General features: G+C 37.5%; 1 protein-coding gene across 5 annotated transcripts in view; it reads left to right on the forward strand.

Annotated features, from left to right (window-relative positions):
- The window catches only part of scn8aa (sodium channel, voltage gated, type VIII, alpha subunit a), a 99,671-nt gene that overhangs the window by 44,841 nt on the left and 37,233 nt on the right, over positions 1-17,597 (forward strand). For 3 of the 5 annotated variants that reach the window (XM_049463024.1, XM_049463023.1, XM_049463025.1), the window contains exons 7-13: positions 3,510-3,728; positions 8,198-8,261; positions 8,427-8,568; positions 12,856-13,062; positions 13,209-13,490; positions 14,305-14,619; positions 16,967-17,102. In XM_049463024.1, the coding sequence (XP_049318981.1) occupies positions 3,510-3,728; positions 8,198-8,261; positions 8,427-8,568; positions 12,856-13,062; positions 13,209-13,490; positions 14,305-14,619; positions 16,967-17,102 (1,365 nt within the window). The remainder of the gene's footprint in view (positions 1-3,509; positions 3,729-8,197; positions 8,262-8,426; positions 8,569-12,855; positions 13,063-13,208; positions 13,491-14,304; positions 14,620-16,966; positions 17,103-17,597) is intronic. The other 2 variants (XM_049463028.1, XM_049463026.1) reach the window with 1 other exon arrangement.

The raw sequence follows: 17,597 nt of genomic DNA on the forward strand, positions 1-17,597 counted from the left end.
ACTGCATTGCATTTTTAGGAATTGCCAGCAGTGTTTTAAAATAATACTAAAACTATTATTTGTAATATTATTTTTTAATATAAATTAAAAAGCCTTACCTTCAGGTCTTTAACTTTTGCCTAAGGCCTCTGATTTGTGGCTACATTATCCTGTACCGGCATGAGGGGGCGGAGATTATTTTACCAATAATAGTTAGTTCAGAATCCCTCTCTAATAAAGTATTTTAGGTGGAAATATCCATAACTATTTTCAATTAGAATCATCTTAAAGGGGAAAATGATCTTACTCAACATTTTTTTATTTAATGATTAGTCCCACCCCCAGAATAAATGAGAATAGGCCAAATTATGAAGGATACATTTCTAAACATTATGTTTTGCAGATACTAGTGTTGATTTTGTGGAATTAGTGTATATAGCGATATAAATACATGTAATTATAGTTAGTTGTTATATTACGCAAAACTAATTATATTTAGCAAAACTAAAGCTTTATTAAATGCATGTTCTTATAATGATAAAAATGGTTAATTATACATACAAAAAAATCAGTACAGTTATAAGCAGTAACAGTACTTACTACAGTAATAAACATGATTAAACGGTTAAATAAGTAATGTCTCAACTAATTTCTAATTGACACTTGATAAGACATTATTAAACATGACTAAATTTTATTGATAAATAATGCTGTAAATAGCAATGAATTCAGTTAAACATTTTTTTTTGTTTTAACTACTATCTTAATAAGTATTAAGTCATGTTAATTAATGTACCCTAATTGTAAAGTGTTAACATACAGTCAAAAACACATCTAATAGGGATCCAATGAGATTTTGGTTGACTTTTGGAAATCTAAATAACCCGACTCAGATTTAGCAGATGTTGAGTGTGGGCCAGAGGCCGGCTCAGCGAATGGCTCTGCGAGTTGTTTTTGGTTTGATTGACAGGGCTTGCTGGGTTTGGACCAATGCAGTTCTAATGACATGATACAGCAAGTCCAATGAAGCTGCGTGACACTTCAGCATTGGACTGCATCCATTCAGCCTTAGAGTTTAAATGACCTGCATGTGATCCCCACCCCCCTCTCCCGTGCCTGTTCCTCTCTTCTTTTTTCATGGCCCTCTTGTTGTGCTGCAGTATTTATAGATTAATGGATGTCCGGATCTTCTGAGCGTAACAGGGAGTCCTCTCTTTGTTGCTAAGGTTCTCATTCTTTAGGTTAATCCCGAAACTTTCCTCTCACGGTGCTGGGAATTGACAGCAGCCCAGTCTCAGTCTAACTGGAGAAATAATTGATAAATTTGCTGATAACCCACTTCATAAATTACCTTACTGTATGTTCATAGTGAAAGAGCATTTAAAGAGATGGTTCCCTGAGTTTCTGTGTAATGTTGTGTGACTATCGTAATAATAAGAGTATATAATTACTGTTGATTTTATTGTTCTGTGTGTAAGTGTTTTTTCTCAGTCTATAAAGGAGATCTGGGCATGATAATAGCAATTGGTTTAAACGTTGAAACCTCAATAACTCAATAACTTTTATATTAAATATTGATCAACATTTCTGAAACACATTGGATTGTGTGTGTATAGCTTGTACCACCAACTACACTGTAAAAAATATATAATTTTTTTCTTTGGATTATTTTTATAATTATATATTATTATTTTCCACACTGTGAGCTTCACTAAACTTTCTATCTACACTGCACAAGGTGTGTCGCAATGCTCATCGCTATCTTACACCCCGTCAACAGTCTATTTTCACACCTGGCACCTGTGTCATTTAAATTGCAAAGGCGCTTGAGAATATATCTATGCTGGTGGGCGCAGTGGTTCAAGGTTAAATAATCTAAATGTAAATGTGAATTTCTGGCATATTGCTGTCTTGGCAATGAAAAACACAGCTACACCACTGACTGAATACAATCTAGACAGCAGTCAACGATAAACAGTGTACAGAATAAAATAATGTTGCTTTTCTCGTAAATTACCTGCTGACACACCTTTACAGCATGAACAAACAGGTCAGTTTCCTCTGCTGAGAAGCGATGAACACGTCCAGGAAGCTGCGCCGTTAAAATGTCAATCCGCAAAGTAAGAGCACACCTCTCTCTTAAAGGGTATGACAACTGTCACACTGATTGGTATATTTCATGTCATGCCCAAAACACACCCATTATTGATTAAGAAAATTTGTACTCGCCTTTTTTGTGTTTGGAGCCGTGAAAAGCATACTTTTCCCGTTGTTATGACAGCAAAGATACGCTGCATGGTTAATGGATCGCATACGGATCGTTTGTGTGGTTCAGCTATATTAAGACACGTTTGTTGCTGAAACAGATGTGCAGATGCACACATAATGTATCCTTAGCGAAGAATTGCCAAAAAAGAAATAGCACTTAATTTTTGCACACTGCAGTTTAGTAAGCGAACCAAATTACTTTGGTAATCCTGCAGTCATCACCTACAGCTCTGGAAAAAATGAAGAGACCACTTTAGTTTCTGAAGCAGTTTCTCTGATTTTGCTATTTACAGGTTTATGTTTGAGTAAAATTAATATTGTTGTTTTATTCTATAAACTACAGACAACATTTCTCCCAAATTCCAAATAAAAATATTGTCATTTAGAGCATTTATTTGCAGAAAATGAGAAATGGCTGAAATAACAAAAAAGATACAGAGCTTCCAGACCTCAAATAATGCAAAGAAAACAGGTTCATATTCATAAAGTTTTAAGAGTTCAGAAATCAATATTTGGTGGAATAACCCTGGTTTTTAATCACAGTTTTCATGCATTTGGATAACTTTATGCCACTCCTGGTGCAAAGATTCAAGCCTCTTGATTATGTTCCAGAGGTTTTCAGATTGGTAAAATCAAAGAATCTTATCATTTTTAAGTGGTCTCTTAATTTCATAGATTTGTCAATCTACTGTTACAGTAGATTCACCAGTATAATCAGTTGTTAAAGGCTCACAATAGCTTCCTGTAATTGGTCTGAAAGTCTGAATAATCTAGAAAAAAGTGTTTTGTTTTTTTTACACTGCAGACGAACCAGAGCATGGTTGAGTAGATCTGGACAGAGAACACCTCTTTTAGTTGGACCAAATTTGGGTACTTATGTTAGTATTGTGGTTTATGGCATCTTTCACACCTGCTATTTTGGACCAGATTAAACCTGGTCAGTGTAAAAGCACCCTAAATCTACTTTAACTAGATTTATTTTTTTGTCAGCCCATTTTTTCCCCTCTTTTTGCAGTGTAGTTGAAAATAGAATTCAATATAACTACTGAATGAAATTGGCTGCATCATTCAGTACCTACAATTATTTTTTTGAGGATGCCTCTCATCTCCTTATCATGCCTTGAGACCCCTTTCAACTACCCCTCGCAGGTGAACACACATACAACGACCCATGTTCCTCTGTGTGTATATGTGTGTGTGTGTGTGTGTGTGTGCCTGCCTGTGTGTGTATGGTGTATGTATTATTCCTCACCACCTCCCAGGTCTGAAGACCATTGTTGGCGCCTTGATCCAGTCAGTGAAGAAGCTGTCGGACGTGATGATCCTCACTGTTTTCTGCCTCAGTGTGTTTGCTCTGATCGGCCTTCAGCTCTTCATGGGGAACCTGCGGCAGAAGTGTGTTATCTGGCCCATCAACATCACGGAAAGCTACCAAGGCAACAGCAGCCGCTTTGACTGGAATGAATACATCATGAACGAGAGTGAGCAGCATCCTAAACACTCCTACAGTGGAGACAAGCACTCACACAATGCTTACACTTATAGTGTGACCTTCAGAAGATTCATGCTGTAGCCAGGGTTCTTGCACCATTTAAAGAGTCAAATTTAATGCTTTTTAAGACCTTCAAATATAATTTAAGACACAAAAATATAGTTAAACATCTTTGGTAGAAAAAAAAAATATTGTATTGAAATCAAAACTTAAAGTTTCCTATTTGTTTTTTGTTTTGTCAAAGTGGTTTTTATTGTCATTTCAGCTATATACAGAGTACACAGTGAAACGAAACAAGTTTTCTTCCGGGTAACATAACTTGCCGGTAACGTTATTATGTTAGCATGTTAGCTAGCTTGCTGCTAATGTTTGTATGCTAGCTAGCTACCTGCTAATGTTAGCTAGCTCTCTGCTAAACTTAGTTCTCTCCCTGGTAACATAGTAAGCCAAGTCACCACTTATGTTAGTATGGTAGCTAGCTCGCTCTTAACATTAGTATGTTAGCTAGCTTTCTGCTAAACTTAGTTCTCTCCCCAGTAACATAGTTAGCCAAGTCACCACTTATGTTAGTATGTTAGCTAGCTCGCTATTAACATTAGTATGTTAGCTAGCTTTCTGCTAAACTTAGTTCTCTACCTGGTAACGTTAGCTAACTCACCACTAACGTTAGTATGTTAGCTAGCTTGCTGCTAATGTTAGCCAGCTCTCCGCTAAACTTTGTTCTCTCCCCGGTAACATAGTTAGCCAAGTCGCCACTAAGGTTGTATGGTATGGTAGCTAGCTCGCTATTAACATTAGTATGTTAGCTAGCTTTCTCCTAAACTTAGTTCTCTCCCTGGTAACGTTAGCTAACTCACCACTAACGTTAGTATGTTAGCTAGCTCGCTATTAACATTAATATGTTAGCTAGCTCTCTGCTAAACTTAGTTCTCTCCCTGGTAACATAGTTAGCCAAGTCACCACTTATGTTAGTATGTTAGCTTGCTCGCTCTTAACATTAGTATGTTAGCTAGCTTTCTGCTAAACTTAGTTCTCTCCGTGGTAACATAGTTAGCCAAGTCACCACTTATGTAAGTATGTTAGCTAGCTCGTTATTCACATTAGTATGTTAGCTAGCTTTCTGCTAAACTTAGTTCTCTCCCTGGTAACATAGTAAGCCAAGTCACCACTTATGTTAGTATGTTAGCTAGCTCGCTATTAACATTAGTATGTTAGCTAGCTCTCCGCTAAACTTAGTTCTCTCCCCAGTAACATAGTTAGCCAAGTCACCACTTATGTTAGTATGTTAGCTAGCTCGCTATTAACATTAGTATGTTAGCTAGCTTTCTGCTAAACTTAGTTCTCTACCTGGTAACGTTAGCTAACTCACCACTAAAGTTAGTATGTTAGCTAGCTTGCTGCTAATGTTAGCCAGCTCTCCGCTAAACTTTGTTCTCTCCCCGGTAACATAGTTAGCCAAGTCGCCACTAAGGTTGTATGGTATGGTAGCTAGCTCGCTATTAACATTAGTATGTTAGCTAGCTTTCTGCTAAACTTAGTTCTCTCCCTGGTAACGTTAGCTAACTCACCACTAACGTTAGTATGTTAGCTAGCTCGCTATTAACATTAATTTGTTAGCTAGCTCTCTGCTAAACTTAGTTCTCTCCCTGGTAACATAGTTAGCCAAGTCACCACTTATGTTAGTATGTTAGCTTGCTCGCTCTTAACATTAGTATGTTAGCTAGCTTTCTGCTAAACTTAGTTCTCTCCGTGGTAACATAGTTAGCCAAGTCACCACTTATGTAAGTATGTTAGCTAGCTCGTTATTCACATTAGTATGTTAGCTAGCTTTCTGCTAAACTTAGTTCTCTCCCTGGTAACATAGTAAGCCAAGTCACCACTTATGTTAGTATGTTAGCTAGCTCGCTATTAACATTAGTATGTTAGCTAGCTTTCTGCTAAACTTAGTTCTCTCCCTGGTAGCGTTAGCTAACTCACCACTAACGTTAATATGTTAGCTAGCTCGCTGCTAATGTTAGCTAGCTCTTCGCTAAACTTTGTTCTCTCCCCGGTAACATAGTTAGCCAAGTCGCCACTTATGTTAGTATGTTAGCTAGCTTGCTATTATCATTAGTATGTTAGCTAGCTTTCTGCTAAACTTAGTTCTCTCCCCGGTAACGTTAGCTAACTCGACACTAAAGATAGTATGTTAGCTAGCTCGCTGCTAATGTTAGCTAGCTCTCCGCTAAACTTTGTTCTCTCCCCGGTAACATAGTTAGCCAAGTCACCACTAAGGTTGTATGGTATGGTAGCTAGCTCGCTCTTAACATTAGTATGTTAGCTAGCTCTCCGCTAAACTTAGTTCTCTCCCCAGTAACATAGTTAGCCAAGTCACCACTTATGTTAGTATGTTAGCTAGCTTGCTATTATCATTAGTATGTTAGCTAGCTTTCTGCTAAACTTAGTTCTCTCCCCGGTAACGTTAGCTAACTCGCCACTAAAGCTAGTATGTTAGCTAGCTCGCTGCTAATGTTAGCTAGCTCTCCGCTAAACTTTGTTCTCTCCCCGGTAACATAGTTAGCCAAGTCGCCACTAAGGTTGTATGGTATGGTAGCTAGCTCGCTATTAACATTAGTATGTTAGCTAGCTTTCTGCTAACCTTAGTTCTGTCCCCAGTAACATAGCTAACTCACTACTAACGTTAGTAGCTGGCTCTCTGCTAACCTTAGTTCTCTCCCCAGTAACATAGCTAATTCCCCACTTACTTTAGTATGTTAGCTAGCTCACTGCTAATGTTAGCTAGCTCTCCACTAAACTTCTATCCCTGATGACATTAGCTAGCTTTCAGCTAATATTAGCTAGCTTTTAGCTAACCTTAGTTCTCTCCCCAGTAACTAGCTAACGTCACTAACGTTAGCATGTTAGCTAGCTCGCTGCTAACCTTAGTCCGCTCCCCGCTAATGTAGCTAGCTCACTGCTAATAACAGTATGTTAGCTAGCTCGATGCTAACCTTAGTCCTCTCTCTGGGAGCTAGTTAGTCTCCCCGGTAAAGTTAGCTAACTCACCACTAACATTAGTATGTGCTTTCCCACCAGCATTAAACGCACCGTCTGAAAATGTAATACCTACTGCAAATTTAGAGTAAATTTAAGACAATTTAAGACCTTAATTACCAGGATTTTATTTTAAGTAATTTTAAGACTTTTTAAGGACCTGTGGGAACCCTGTGTAGCACAGAGATGCTTTGAAAAACATTAAGTAGCATTTTTCTAAGAACATGGTTGTAGAAACAAACTGCATCAGAAGTGGCAAAATTTAGGAAAATATTGTTATATTGTTGACATCAAAACAGTCCGTTATTTCTTGATGGTTGACATTTTATATATCTAAAATAGTAGTGTCAATCACTTAAAAATGAATCAGATTAATCACAACAATATTCTGTGATTAACTGCGATTTATCGCACTTGTTCTTAAGATGCAGGTTTTTATAGTGGATATTTAAATGTAAACAATGCAATTATATTTATATTATTTGTGTAAATTAAAATACAAATACATACTTGTATGTTTGAGGGGAGATAGAGCCAATGTGGGTAGCTGGAATAAAAAATGCATAAATAAATAAATCGGATAGAGAAAACTTTTTTATTTTTTTTAATTGTACATCTCAGCTTGGGTGTGAGGATTTGTGAATTAGAACTTAATTTGCTGAGTATAAAAGAGCATTTTTACACCTGTAATTTTTAGGTTTCTTTGGTCCAGATCAGTTGATAAGTTTATTTGGAGCGTTTCTCCCTCTGTTTGGTTTGGTTTCACACAGTCATAAACCTAAACACACCAAAATACACACCTATAAACCATGCAAGCACATTGTCTCCTCTAATTGGTCAGAGCTGTCTAGTGCAAAAGTAAAAAAAGTAAATATAGTGAGAAGATTCTGTTTTCCAGCATGTATATCTGTGCAATATGAAGCTGCTTTAACACTTAATGCTGAAAATGTGCTGCTGCGCTGCACAGTGTTTTCAATGGGACATGCAGTACAGATGAGAGCAGTGAACGCAGCACATTACTACATGTGTAAACAGCATGGAGGAGCAGAAGAGACAACTTTTGTTCATAGCAGTGTATTATCTGGCTAATATATCATTAAAGTGCACCTTATCAGCAGTTTAGCTCAATTAAATAGAAGTATATTTGATAGCTGGGTCACATTGAGACCATCTCACATTCTCACCACAAGCGAACCGCTTCAGAAAAAAAAGAAAAAAAAATCTGGAAATATAAATGTAATTTGTACTTTTGTTTTTGCTTTAGTTTTCTAGATTTTCGAAGTACAGAAGTGCAGTCACTTTATTTCACTTTATATTTATTTAAATCTGTAATCATTTGTAATAATAGACCTCAGATTGGCTGAAACTGGATTAAACTCTATTGCTCATATAATTAACTTTAGCTCTTTCCCTCTTTGCCATCAGCCAATTTCTACTTCCTCCCTGGCACTCTGGATGCTCTTTTATGTGGAAACAGCTCAGACTCTGGGTGAGTTAGTCTCTCTCGTTCTCTCTCTCGTTCAGAGCAGAGCGTTAATGTTAAATGTTCATGTAATCAAATCCTCTTTGAATGTTCTGGAAGTGCTGTATCTTATTTTAATAAGATCTGTGTGCTGGAGAGAGTAGTGCTTTCTGATTGTGCGTTTTATCTCAGCCGTTGTCCAGAGGGCTACACATGTATGAAGGCTGGAAGGAATCCAAACTACGGCTACACCAGCTTCGACAGCTTTGGCTGGGCCTTCCTGGCTCTTTTCCGCCTCATGACGCAAGACTTTTGGGAGAACTTGTACCAGCTGGTAGGGGTCATGTTTTTTACCATCTGCTGAATGTTCCATCAGGCGTGTGCACTAGTGCATAGGCGTGTGCACTAGTGCATAGGTGATAATCTGACATACATGTATCTATGTTTTAAACTTTTTTTTATATTAATTAGACATCAGTGTTTAAATGTTATGGCAACACTTTTATTGAAATATTTTTTTAAACGTTTTTCATATGCATTCATATTCACGGATGAAACCCTTGAATGCTTTGATTTTATCAAATTTAAACCCCCTGGAATATAATCAAGAGGAAGATGGATGATCACATGCCATCAAACCAAACAGAACTGCTTGAATGTTTGCACCAGGAGTAAAGGCATAAAGTTATCCAAAAGCAGTGTGTAAGACTGGTGGAGGAGAACATGCTAAGGGTTACTCCACCAAATATTAATTTCTGAACTCTAAAAACTTTTTTTAAAAGCATTATTTGAGGGCTGAAAGCTCTGCATCTTTTTTGTTATTTCAGCCATTTCTCATTTTCTGCAACTAAATGCTCTAAATTACAATATTTCTATTTGGCATTTGGGAAAAATGTTGTCTGTAGTTTATAAAATAAAACAACAATGTTTATTTTACTCAAATATATGCCTATAAATAGCAAGATCAGAGAAACTGATTCAGAAACTGAAGTGGTCTCTTAATTTTTGTGTCCTGGACACAGTTGTGGTTGTTTAGCTAAATAAATGAACATCTAGATTAACTCATTTACTACAGTGTCATTGTCAGATCAGCAGTCTTGTATTTGGATTAGATGTTTTTCTTTAATGTGGACTAGAGGGTCAGATTTATTTTAGGAACTGACAGATTTTTGATTTTGAGTCTTTTAGGGGTTTCCATAAAATATTTCTGGTATTACATCTGTTTTGGTGTTACATTACATTTTGGTATTACATTTTGTTCATCATTATTTAGAGTTTGGAGGAGTTGTTGTTAGAATAAAATTCCTTTTTCTGTTCTTTTGCACATTGACATCTAAAAAAATATATAATTATATTATATAATATTATTATCCAATTATTAGTTGGTTTGTTCTGTTCTAATGTACAGATTATTTATTGGCAGGATTATTTTTAGTGTGTTTGTTACAGTTACTCAGTTTCCCTCACAGCCGGTCAGTGTGATGCAGTGAGTAGTGTTGGCTATTCTTGTGGCCGCTGTAAAGCTCATCTATAATGCATGGCAGAAACATCTCAGTGAGAGCAGTCCTGAGCAGCACACTCTGCTCCCCTCCCCCACTCTCTGCAATGCTAAAAAATACCAGCTCTAATTGGCTGGAATCTGTGATTATTAAAAAAATCACAAATCGTCTAGTTCAACTGTGTAATTAGTTATGTGACTGATACAGATGTGCAAATGCAGCTTGTATAGCTTTTGTATATAAAATAGATTGTTAAAAGAATGTAACTATCCTGTGCACTGGATAAACATGCGGGCAGCATTCATAATGCCAGACATGGGCTAGAGGGGTTATAAGGTCCTCCACAGCATTGAGCTATGAAGCAGAGGAACTGTGTTCTATGGAACAGTGGAAATAACTAAAATATCACCTAGTAAAATAATATAAAATTCAGTTTAGTTATTTAATATGTTATTATAGTTAAATGAATAAAGTTTTTAACAGAAATGTTGGAAAAGACCAAGTAAGATAAGCATCTAGTAGTAAGATCTGAGGTTTAACAGTATAAATGAATGTAGAATCACTATTTGGGACACGACAGGCTACTTTACTGTTGCCCTTTCTATTTATGTGTTATAACTGCTTATTAATGGTTTATAACCTAATTAATAAATACTTTATTAACCACCATTTATTAAGGAGCCTTATTTTAAAGTACCCTTTGGTGTTAGTGTAGGTAGGTAGTGTATGGGCACTTGCTCAGTGTTAATGTTAAAGAGATAATGGAGAGCTGTAGCTAATGTAGAAACAGGTTATTAGTTATTTGTTTAAGTAGAACCACCCTATGGATTTTTATTAGTTTTTTACTTTTTTACTAGTGTAAACAGAACTGTTTTAAAAATGCACCTACCTATCTCAATTGTACTTCACTGGTGGTGTTCCATAGGCACATTTTTAACCATTTATTATTTAGCTCTGAATTACTGGGAAAAGCGAATAACACTGATGTGTTATTTGCTCAAATAACACAGGAACAGACTTCTGCCATGCTGTTCCTAGCGCTGTTTAGCTCCTACCTGACAAGCCGGCATCGCTGCCTAGCTTACTAATTCACGGGTTGACGTAGACACAGTGCTTTTCCTGATCGACTCGTTTTTCTGAATATTTTCTTTTATACTAGCCACTGCAGACAATGGAGGTTGAGGAAGAGTTTCATGTGCAGGATCATATACAACCCAGTGAGACCTAGAGTATTTCAGAAAGAACAAGAAAAAGTGGATTTTAGTGGAAGGGGACCTTTAATGTTAAAGAGATAAGTTATATATAAGAGTGGTTATAAGGTCCCCCACAGCATTGAGCTATAAAGCAGAGGAACTGTGTTCTCTGGAATGATATGATGGTGATGGTGCTCCATTTAATATTTTTGAATGGATGAGGTGGGATGGCAATTATTCAATATTCTGACCTCACTACTACTTTGGTGGGTAACATTTTAAAATAAGGCTCCTTTATAAAGGGTTTATAAATAGTTTATAAAGGAGTTTATCAATGTAAAAACTTTAAAAACATTAAAAAGCACATAAGAAACACATAAATAGAAAGAACAACAGTGGAAATGACAAAAATATCTAAATAAAATAATATAGAAAGTGAAACCAAGGTGGGCGGGGCCTTGAATACTAATTCACGTGTGGACGTCATCATGGGTGCTTTTCCTAAATGACTCGTTTTTCTGAATATTTTCTACTGCAGACAATGAAGGCTGAGGAAAGGTTTCATGTCCAGCATCATAAACAACTCGGATAGACTTATAGTATTACACAAAGAACAAGAAAAAGTGGATTTTAGCAGAAGGAGACCTTTAATGTTAAAAAGATAAATTGGAGCTACAGTTAATGTAGAAACAGGTTCTGAGTTATGAGTGTGAGTAGGTAATAATGTTAATAAAGTCCAAACACTTTAAACATCCCTATGAACAGCTTTGAAAAGTGGCAAAAATGTATCAGTGCAGGGTTGTAAAGCAGGACTGCATCACAGCGGGCAGCAAGATAAGATTCCACATGGGTATAAATGTTTGTCCCAGCTAATTTTTTCCTCTCTACTCTGGAAATCTCTGGATTTTTGTTCTCCTCTCCCTCACACTCCATCACCCCTGAGGGGGTCCTGTATAATAGGACTGATGTATATGTATGGATGCTGCGTACATGTGAAAGTAGGCCACAAAGCAGTGGTGGTGGAGGCTCTGTATAATGGAAGCATATTAGCATTCTCCAAAAGGCAGTTTCTGGTAGCAGTGTGAATCTGAATGCATTGTATCCAAATGTAGACAGTTTTGTTCTTTGTTTTTTTTCATCATAGGACTTGAAGGACTTGTGTTTTAAATGATTTATATTACATTACATTACATGTGGCAGACGCTTTTGTCCAAAGCGACTTAACAATAGTCAAGTACAAGGTAATAGAAGTTTAAAGGTAAAACATCTTTAGATAGGGCTTAAAGGAGGTCGAAGGGAAATAATGGGAAAGAGGAGTGAAAGAGGGGAAGAAGGAAATGAGGTTAGAAGTAGTTAGTGTGTTAGAGGTGTTAAGAGAGTAAGTGCTCTTTGAAGAGCTCTGTCTTCAGGAGTTTCTTAAAGATAGTGAGAGATTCTCCTGATCTGGTAGTAGAAGGTAGTTAGTTAGAGGTGTTAAGAGAGTAAGTGCTCTTTGAAGAGCTCTGTCTTCAGGAGTTTATTAAAGATAGCGAGAGATTCTCCTGATCTGGTAGTGGAAGGTAGTTTGTTCCACCATTGGGGAACTCTGTATGAGAACAGTCTGGATTGCTTTGTGTGAATGTTTGGTAAAGCGAGGCGACGTTCATTGGAGGAGCGCTGCGGCCGGGAGGTAACGTAAGCCTTCAGGAGTGAGTGCAGGTAGGAAGGAGCTTTTCTGTCATCACCTTGTAGGCGATTGTAAGAGCTTTGAATTTGATATGAGCATCAGCTGGTAGCCAGTGGAGCTCAATGAGCAGTGGGGTGGCATGTGCCCGTTTTGGCTGGTTGAAGACCAGACATGCTGCTGCGTTCTGCGTTCATTTAAATGTGGTATATTTACTATATTGAGTACCTCTCAGCTCAATCCCTGTGCTTTTCCTTGTTCTACAGACTCTGCGGGCAGCAGGGAAAACTTACATGATCTTCTTCGTGCTGGTGATCTTCGTGGGTTCTTTTTACCTGGTGAATCTGATCCTGGCTGTGGTAGCCATGGCTTACGAAGAGCAGAATCAGGCCACCATGGAAGAGTCTGAACGGAAAGAGGCAGAGTTTAAAGCTATGCTAGAGCAGCTGAAGAAACAGCAAGAGGATGCTCAGGTCTGCCAACAGTTTGGGTGTTAAATTATTGTGTATAATAAAATCAGATCGTATCATAACTGTCATATTTTTCCATATATCCTTCCATCTTGATTTACAGTCGTATTTGTGTATGGGTTTAACCTTTCTCTCTGTGGCCTTGGCAGGCGAATGCCATGGCAACCTCAGCAGGTACCGTATCAGAGGATGCAGTGGAGGATGATGGAGGGGGGAACCTGTCGTGCAGCTCCTCAGAGATGTCCAAACTCAGCTCCAAGAGTGCCAAAGAACGGCGGAACCGTAAAAAGAAGTGGAAACAGAAGGAGCAAGACAAGGAGAAGGGAGACAGTGAGAAATTTGTCAAGTCTGAATCGGATGATGGCAGCAAAAGGAGCAGGTTCCGCTTTCCTGACAACCGCTTAGGCCGCAGGACCTCCATCATGAACCAGGTGGGTGAATATGGAGAATGTGTGTCATGTGTGTCATCTTGTTTATCATTCAAATCATTGTGTTTCTCTCTGGATATTGAAGTTTTTTTTTTTTCTTCATTTTTCAACACTAAGACTTTGGATAATACTTTAACCATACCCTGATCAAACACAGATCAGCCACAACATTAAAACCAGCTCTTCATATACATTACACTGGTCAGTCCTAATCACGTTATAGTCACCTTCTTGACAAATGTATTAATCATTTAATAATTTTCTTAATTTTAATGTAACTAATGCTTTTTTTAAAACAAATAGAAATAAAAAAGCCAACTAAATATCAACTAAATGGATCGTCATTGATACTTTACTTTAAAAGTAACAATATAACGAGGAAAAGGAAATCCTGTATAGTAGAAAAAGATGCTTAAAGATGCAACAATAATAGTTTTACAATCACAGCACAGATCTCTGATTCGTAATCAAATCAAGTCAAGCCAATAGGCTTTTATTGTCATTATATCTAAGTACAGGTTCACAGTGCAACAAAATTACGTTCCTCTGGAACCGTGGTGCAACATAATAAACAATAAACAATAGACAAACATAAAGTGCAAAAGTGTAACGATAGTGCAACTTAAAACTATAACACTACAAAAAAATAAATACAATAAATACTGCAGATGAGACAATTTAACAGACAGGACAGTGCAGTAATGAACTAAAGATCAAACCCTCTATAAGTGGAATTTATGAAGTGTTGATCTGGAAAACACTTAAACATAAACAGCAGAGAAAGTTTTTAACTGTTTTTTTTTTTGCTCTGCTTCAGTCTCTCCTCAGCATCCCCGGCTCACCCTTCTTGTCACGGCACAACAGTAAGAGCAGCATCTTCAGCTTCAAGGGCCGCTGTCGGGATGCAGGTTCTGAAAACGAGTTTGCGGACGATGAGCACAGCACAGTGGAGGAGTGCGAGGAGCGACGCGGCTCGCTCTTCAGCCCCTACCGCCGCAGCAGCTACAGCGGCTACCACGGCAAGCGCAATAGCACGGTGGACTGCAACGGCGTGGTGTCCCTGATCGGGCCTGGGCCTGGAGGACGCCTTCTGCCTGAGGTGATAATAGATAAGGCAGCTTCTGATGACAGCGTAAGGAAGGCTATGAGTAGATCAGTCTAGGCATGGACGTCTTTCCTCTTGGAGTCTTGGCTTTCTCCTGTCCCTCTCTCTTTCTCTCTCTTTTTTTTTTCTTTCTTTGTTTTTGTTTGTTCTCTCTTGTGTTTGTTTCATGACTTTTGACTTTTGCTCTCTAGTTTGCTGTTTTGTTTTGAGATGAAGCTCTGCTAATGGCCGAGAGATAGATATAATAATATTTAACATATTTAATTAAAATAATGCATATGTCTTTATCGCATGTTTCATTTAATGTGGTTTACATTATGTCAAAAAGTGAAAAATTTACAAAAATGGAGATACTATGTCTTGCGTGACAGCATTTAGGTAAAAGACTGAAATGAGTAGATTTATTTCCATTTTTCACATTGTATGGATAGTTGAAGCAGACAGGAGAGCACTCGCCAGTACTGAAATGGTTGGTGTTTTGCGCAGTGGATAACATCACTACCTGTCAGTGAGCTACCACATCTAGTTGGAGACTGGGGTTCAGTTCCCGGTCTGGGAATAAGAGTCCTTGGGCAAGACTCCTAACACTATATTAGCCCTGACCTCTGTAATAGGAATAACAGTCATGGTAAGTCACTATAAATAAAAGGTGACTAAGCGTGATAAGATGATTTGCTTAGCTTGTCCAAAAATGCATGAGTACAGCATGTCTATAGGACACACTCTTCCTCATATTTTGCACCTTTAAATGTGTTTCAGTTATAATCCATTACTCCTCTACAATAACTATAATATCTTCCTTAATGCTTTCATGAAAATAAATTATAATGTGATTTGAGATCCATTTGTAGAGGATGGACATTAAGGTCCCATGTGACAGTGTGTGACAGACCACTTAAGCAGTAATGTTGGGAAAGATCTTATTATTTCTCCAGTAATGCAGCCATTTGTTCTGACCTGGTTGATCCGGGTTCAGATCAGATAATTGATATAGACACACAGTGTGGTCCTGTAGGAGACTAAAGAATGGTGTGAGGCTAAAATCTTAGCTTTCTGTCTAAGACACATCCCAGTCCATCCCTCTCATATTTCACTTGCTGCACCATGGCTTTGTCTTTCTGCGATTGGAGACAAAGCAGAGAGCTTCTTTTTTTTTTAATTTCAAATTTTTTTCTTACTTTTCTTTTTTTCTTTTTTCTATTTCTTTCATTTTATCTCTCTTTTATCTGTCATTTATTTCTGATCTTTCTTTGAATGGACAACAGTCGACTCTTCTCTTTCCTCATCGTAGCTAGCATGGTAGTTTGCAGTCCTTACAGATCTTCCAGAGAGCCCTTGTGTAGTTATCTGCAGCATGAAAGCGGACTGATGGATCATGGTGTCTATGATTTTCCTCTCTGACGCTTCTGACTTTTTCCTCTTTGACTGAGTGCATGCTGATGCACGTTAACTGCCGCCCCTCTGGCATCCTGGATGATGCAGTAACATGGAGGCTTCAGAGAACGAGAGAGAGAGAGATGTACTTAAGGTGCATTGATTAAATTAACTAATTAATTTAACAAGCTTTAACTACAAAGAACTACAAGACCCTTGCATCTGTGTGCAGACAGATGGAGTCTCTATACAGAAACACAGCTCGTTCCAGAGATACAGCTCTGGAAAGAAAAATAAGAGACCACTTAAATTATGAGTTTCTTTGATTTTACCAAATTAAAAAAACTCTGGAATATAGTTAAGAGGAAGATGGATGAGCACAAGCCATCAAACCAAGCTGAACTGCTTGAATTTTTGCACCAGGAGTAAAAGCATAAAGTTATCCAAAAGCAGTGTATAAGACTGGTGGAGGAGAACATTCCAAGATGCATGAAAACTGTGATTAAAAACCAGGGTTATTCCACCAAATATTGATTTCTTCTTAAAACTTTATGACTATGAACTTGTTTTCTTTGCATTATTTGAGGTCTGAAAGCTCTGCATTCCTCATTTTCTCAAAGAAATGCTTTAAATCACAATATTTTTATTTGGAATTTGGGAGAAATGTTGTCTGTAGTTTATAAAATAAAACAACAATGTTCATTTTACTCAAACATAAACCTATAAATAGCAAAATCAGAGAAACTGATTCAAAAACCGAAGTGGTCTCTTAATTTTTTTCAGAGCTGTATCTTTAGCTCACCTAAAGTCTCCTCTGCCTGAAGCCTCCATGATGCTGCCATACAATGTATTTGAAAGACTTTTCTGATTACACAAAATCTTTTCCTAACCAGTCTTTTCCCTCTGTTTTTGTGAAGCAGTTTTAACCTTCAGTCACCAGTTTAACTGTGTTTTTTATTGGGGCGTTTTTATGTAACCTCAGTGCTATTTCTTTCTACAGCCAACGACTGACGTTGAGATTAAGAAGAAACTCTCAGGCTCTCTAATGGTGTCTATGGACCAACTTAATGCTTCTTTTGGGCGCAAAGAACGGGCAAACAGTGTCATGAGTGTTATTACCAACACATTAGTAGAAGGTAGCTTGCCTTTTTTTGTTTCATTTTATGTTTCTTTTGCTTGTGTTTTATACTTATAGCTACACTATATGGACAAAAGTATTGGGAAATGCCTCTTATTTATTGATTTCTCTTATATTTTTAGTCATATTGGAACAGGGGAATTTAAATCAAGCTTAAAGCAAGAATGTAATTGCCTTTACAAACATTAGTTAAAGACTGTGTGGTTCTAAAGAGCTCACTGAACTCTAGTGTGGCTCTGTAATAGGATTGTACCGCTGGAACAGTAGGTGAAATGGCTTCCTTTCTCCTAGATATTTCACCATCATTTGTAAGTGGTTATTTTTGAAAATAGGGCTTCATGATTGCAAATGTTTTTTTTTTTTTCGACAAGATAAATCGCAATATTAAACAATGCAGAGCCCATGACGTCACCAGCCCCTCCACCACTCACTCGCTGTCTCATGTCTGGACCAATCAAGAGTTGAGTCACTCAAAACTTGAGGAAAACAGCAA

Source organism: Astyanax mexicanus, chromosome 13, assembly GCF_023375975.1.
Source record: "Astyanax mexicanus isolate ESR-SI-001 chromosome 13, AstMex3_surface, whole genome shotgun sequence".
NCBI classification, from domain to species: Eukaryota; Metazoa; Chordata; class Actinopteri; order Characiformes; family Acestrorhamphidae; genus Astyanax; species Astyanax mexicanus.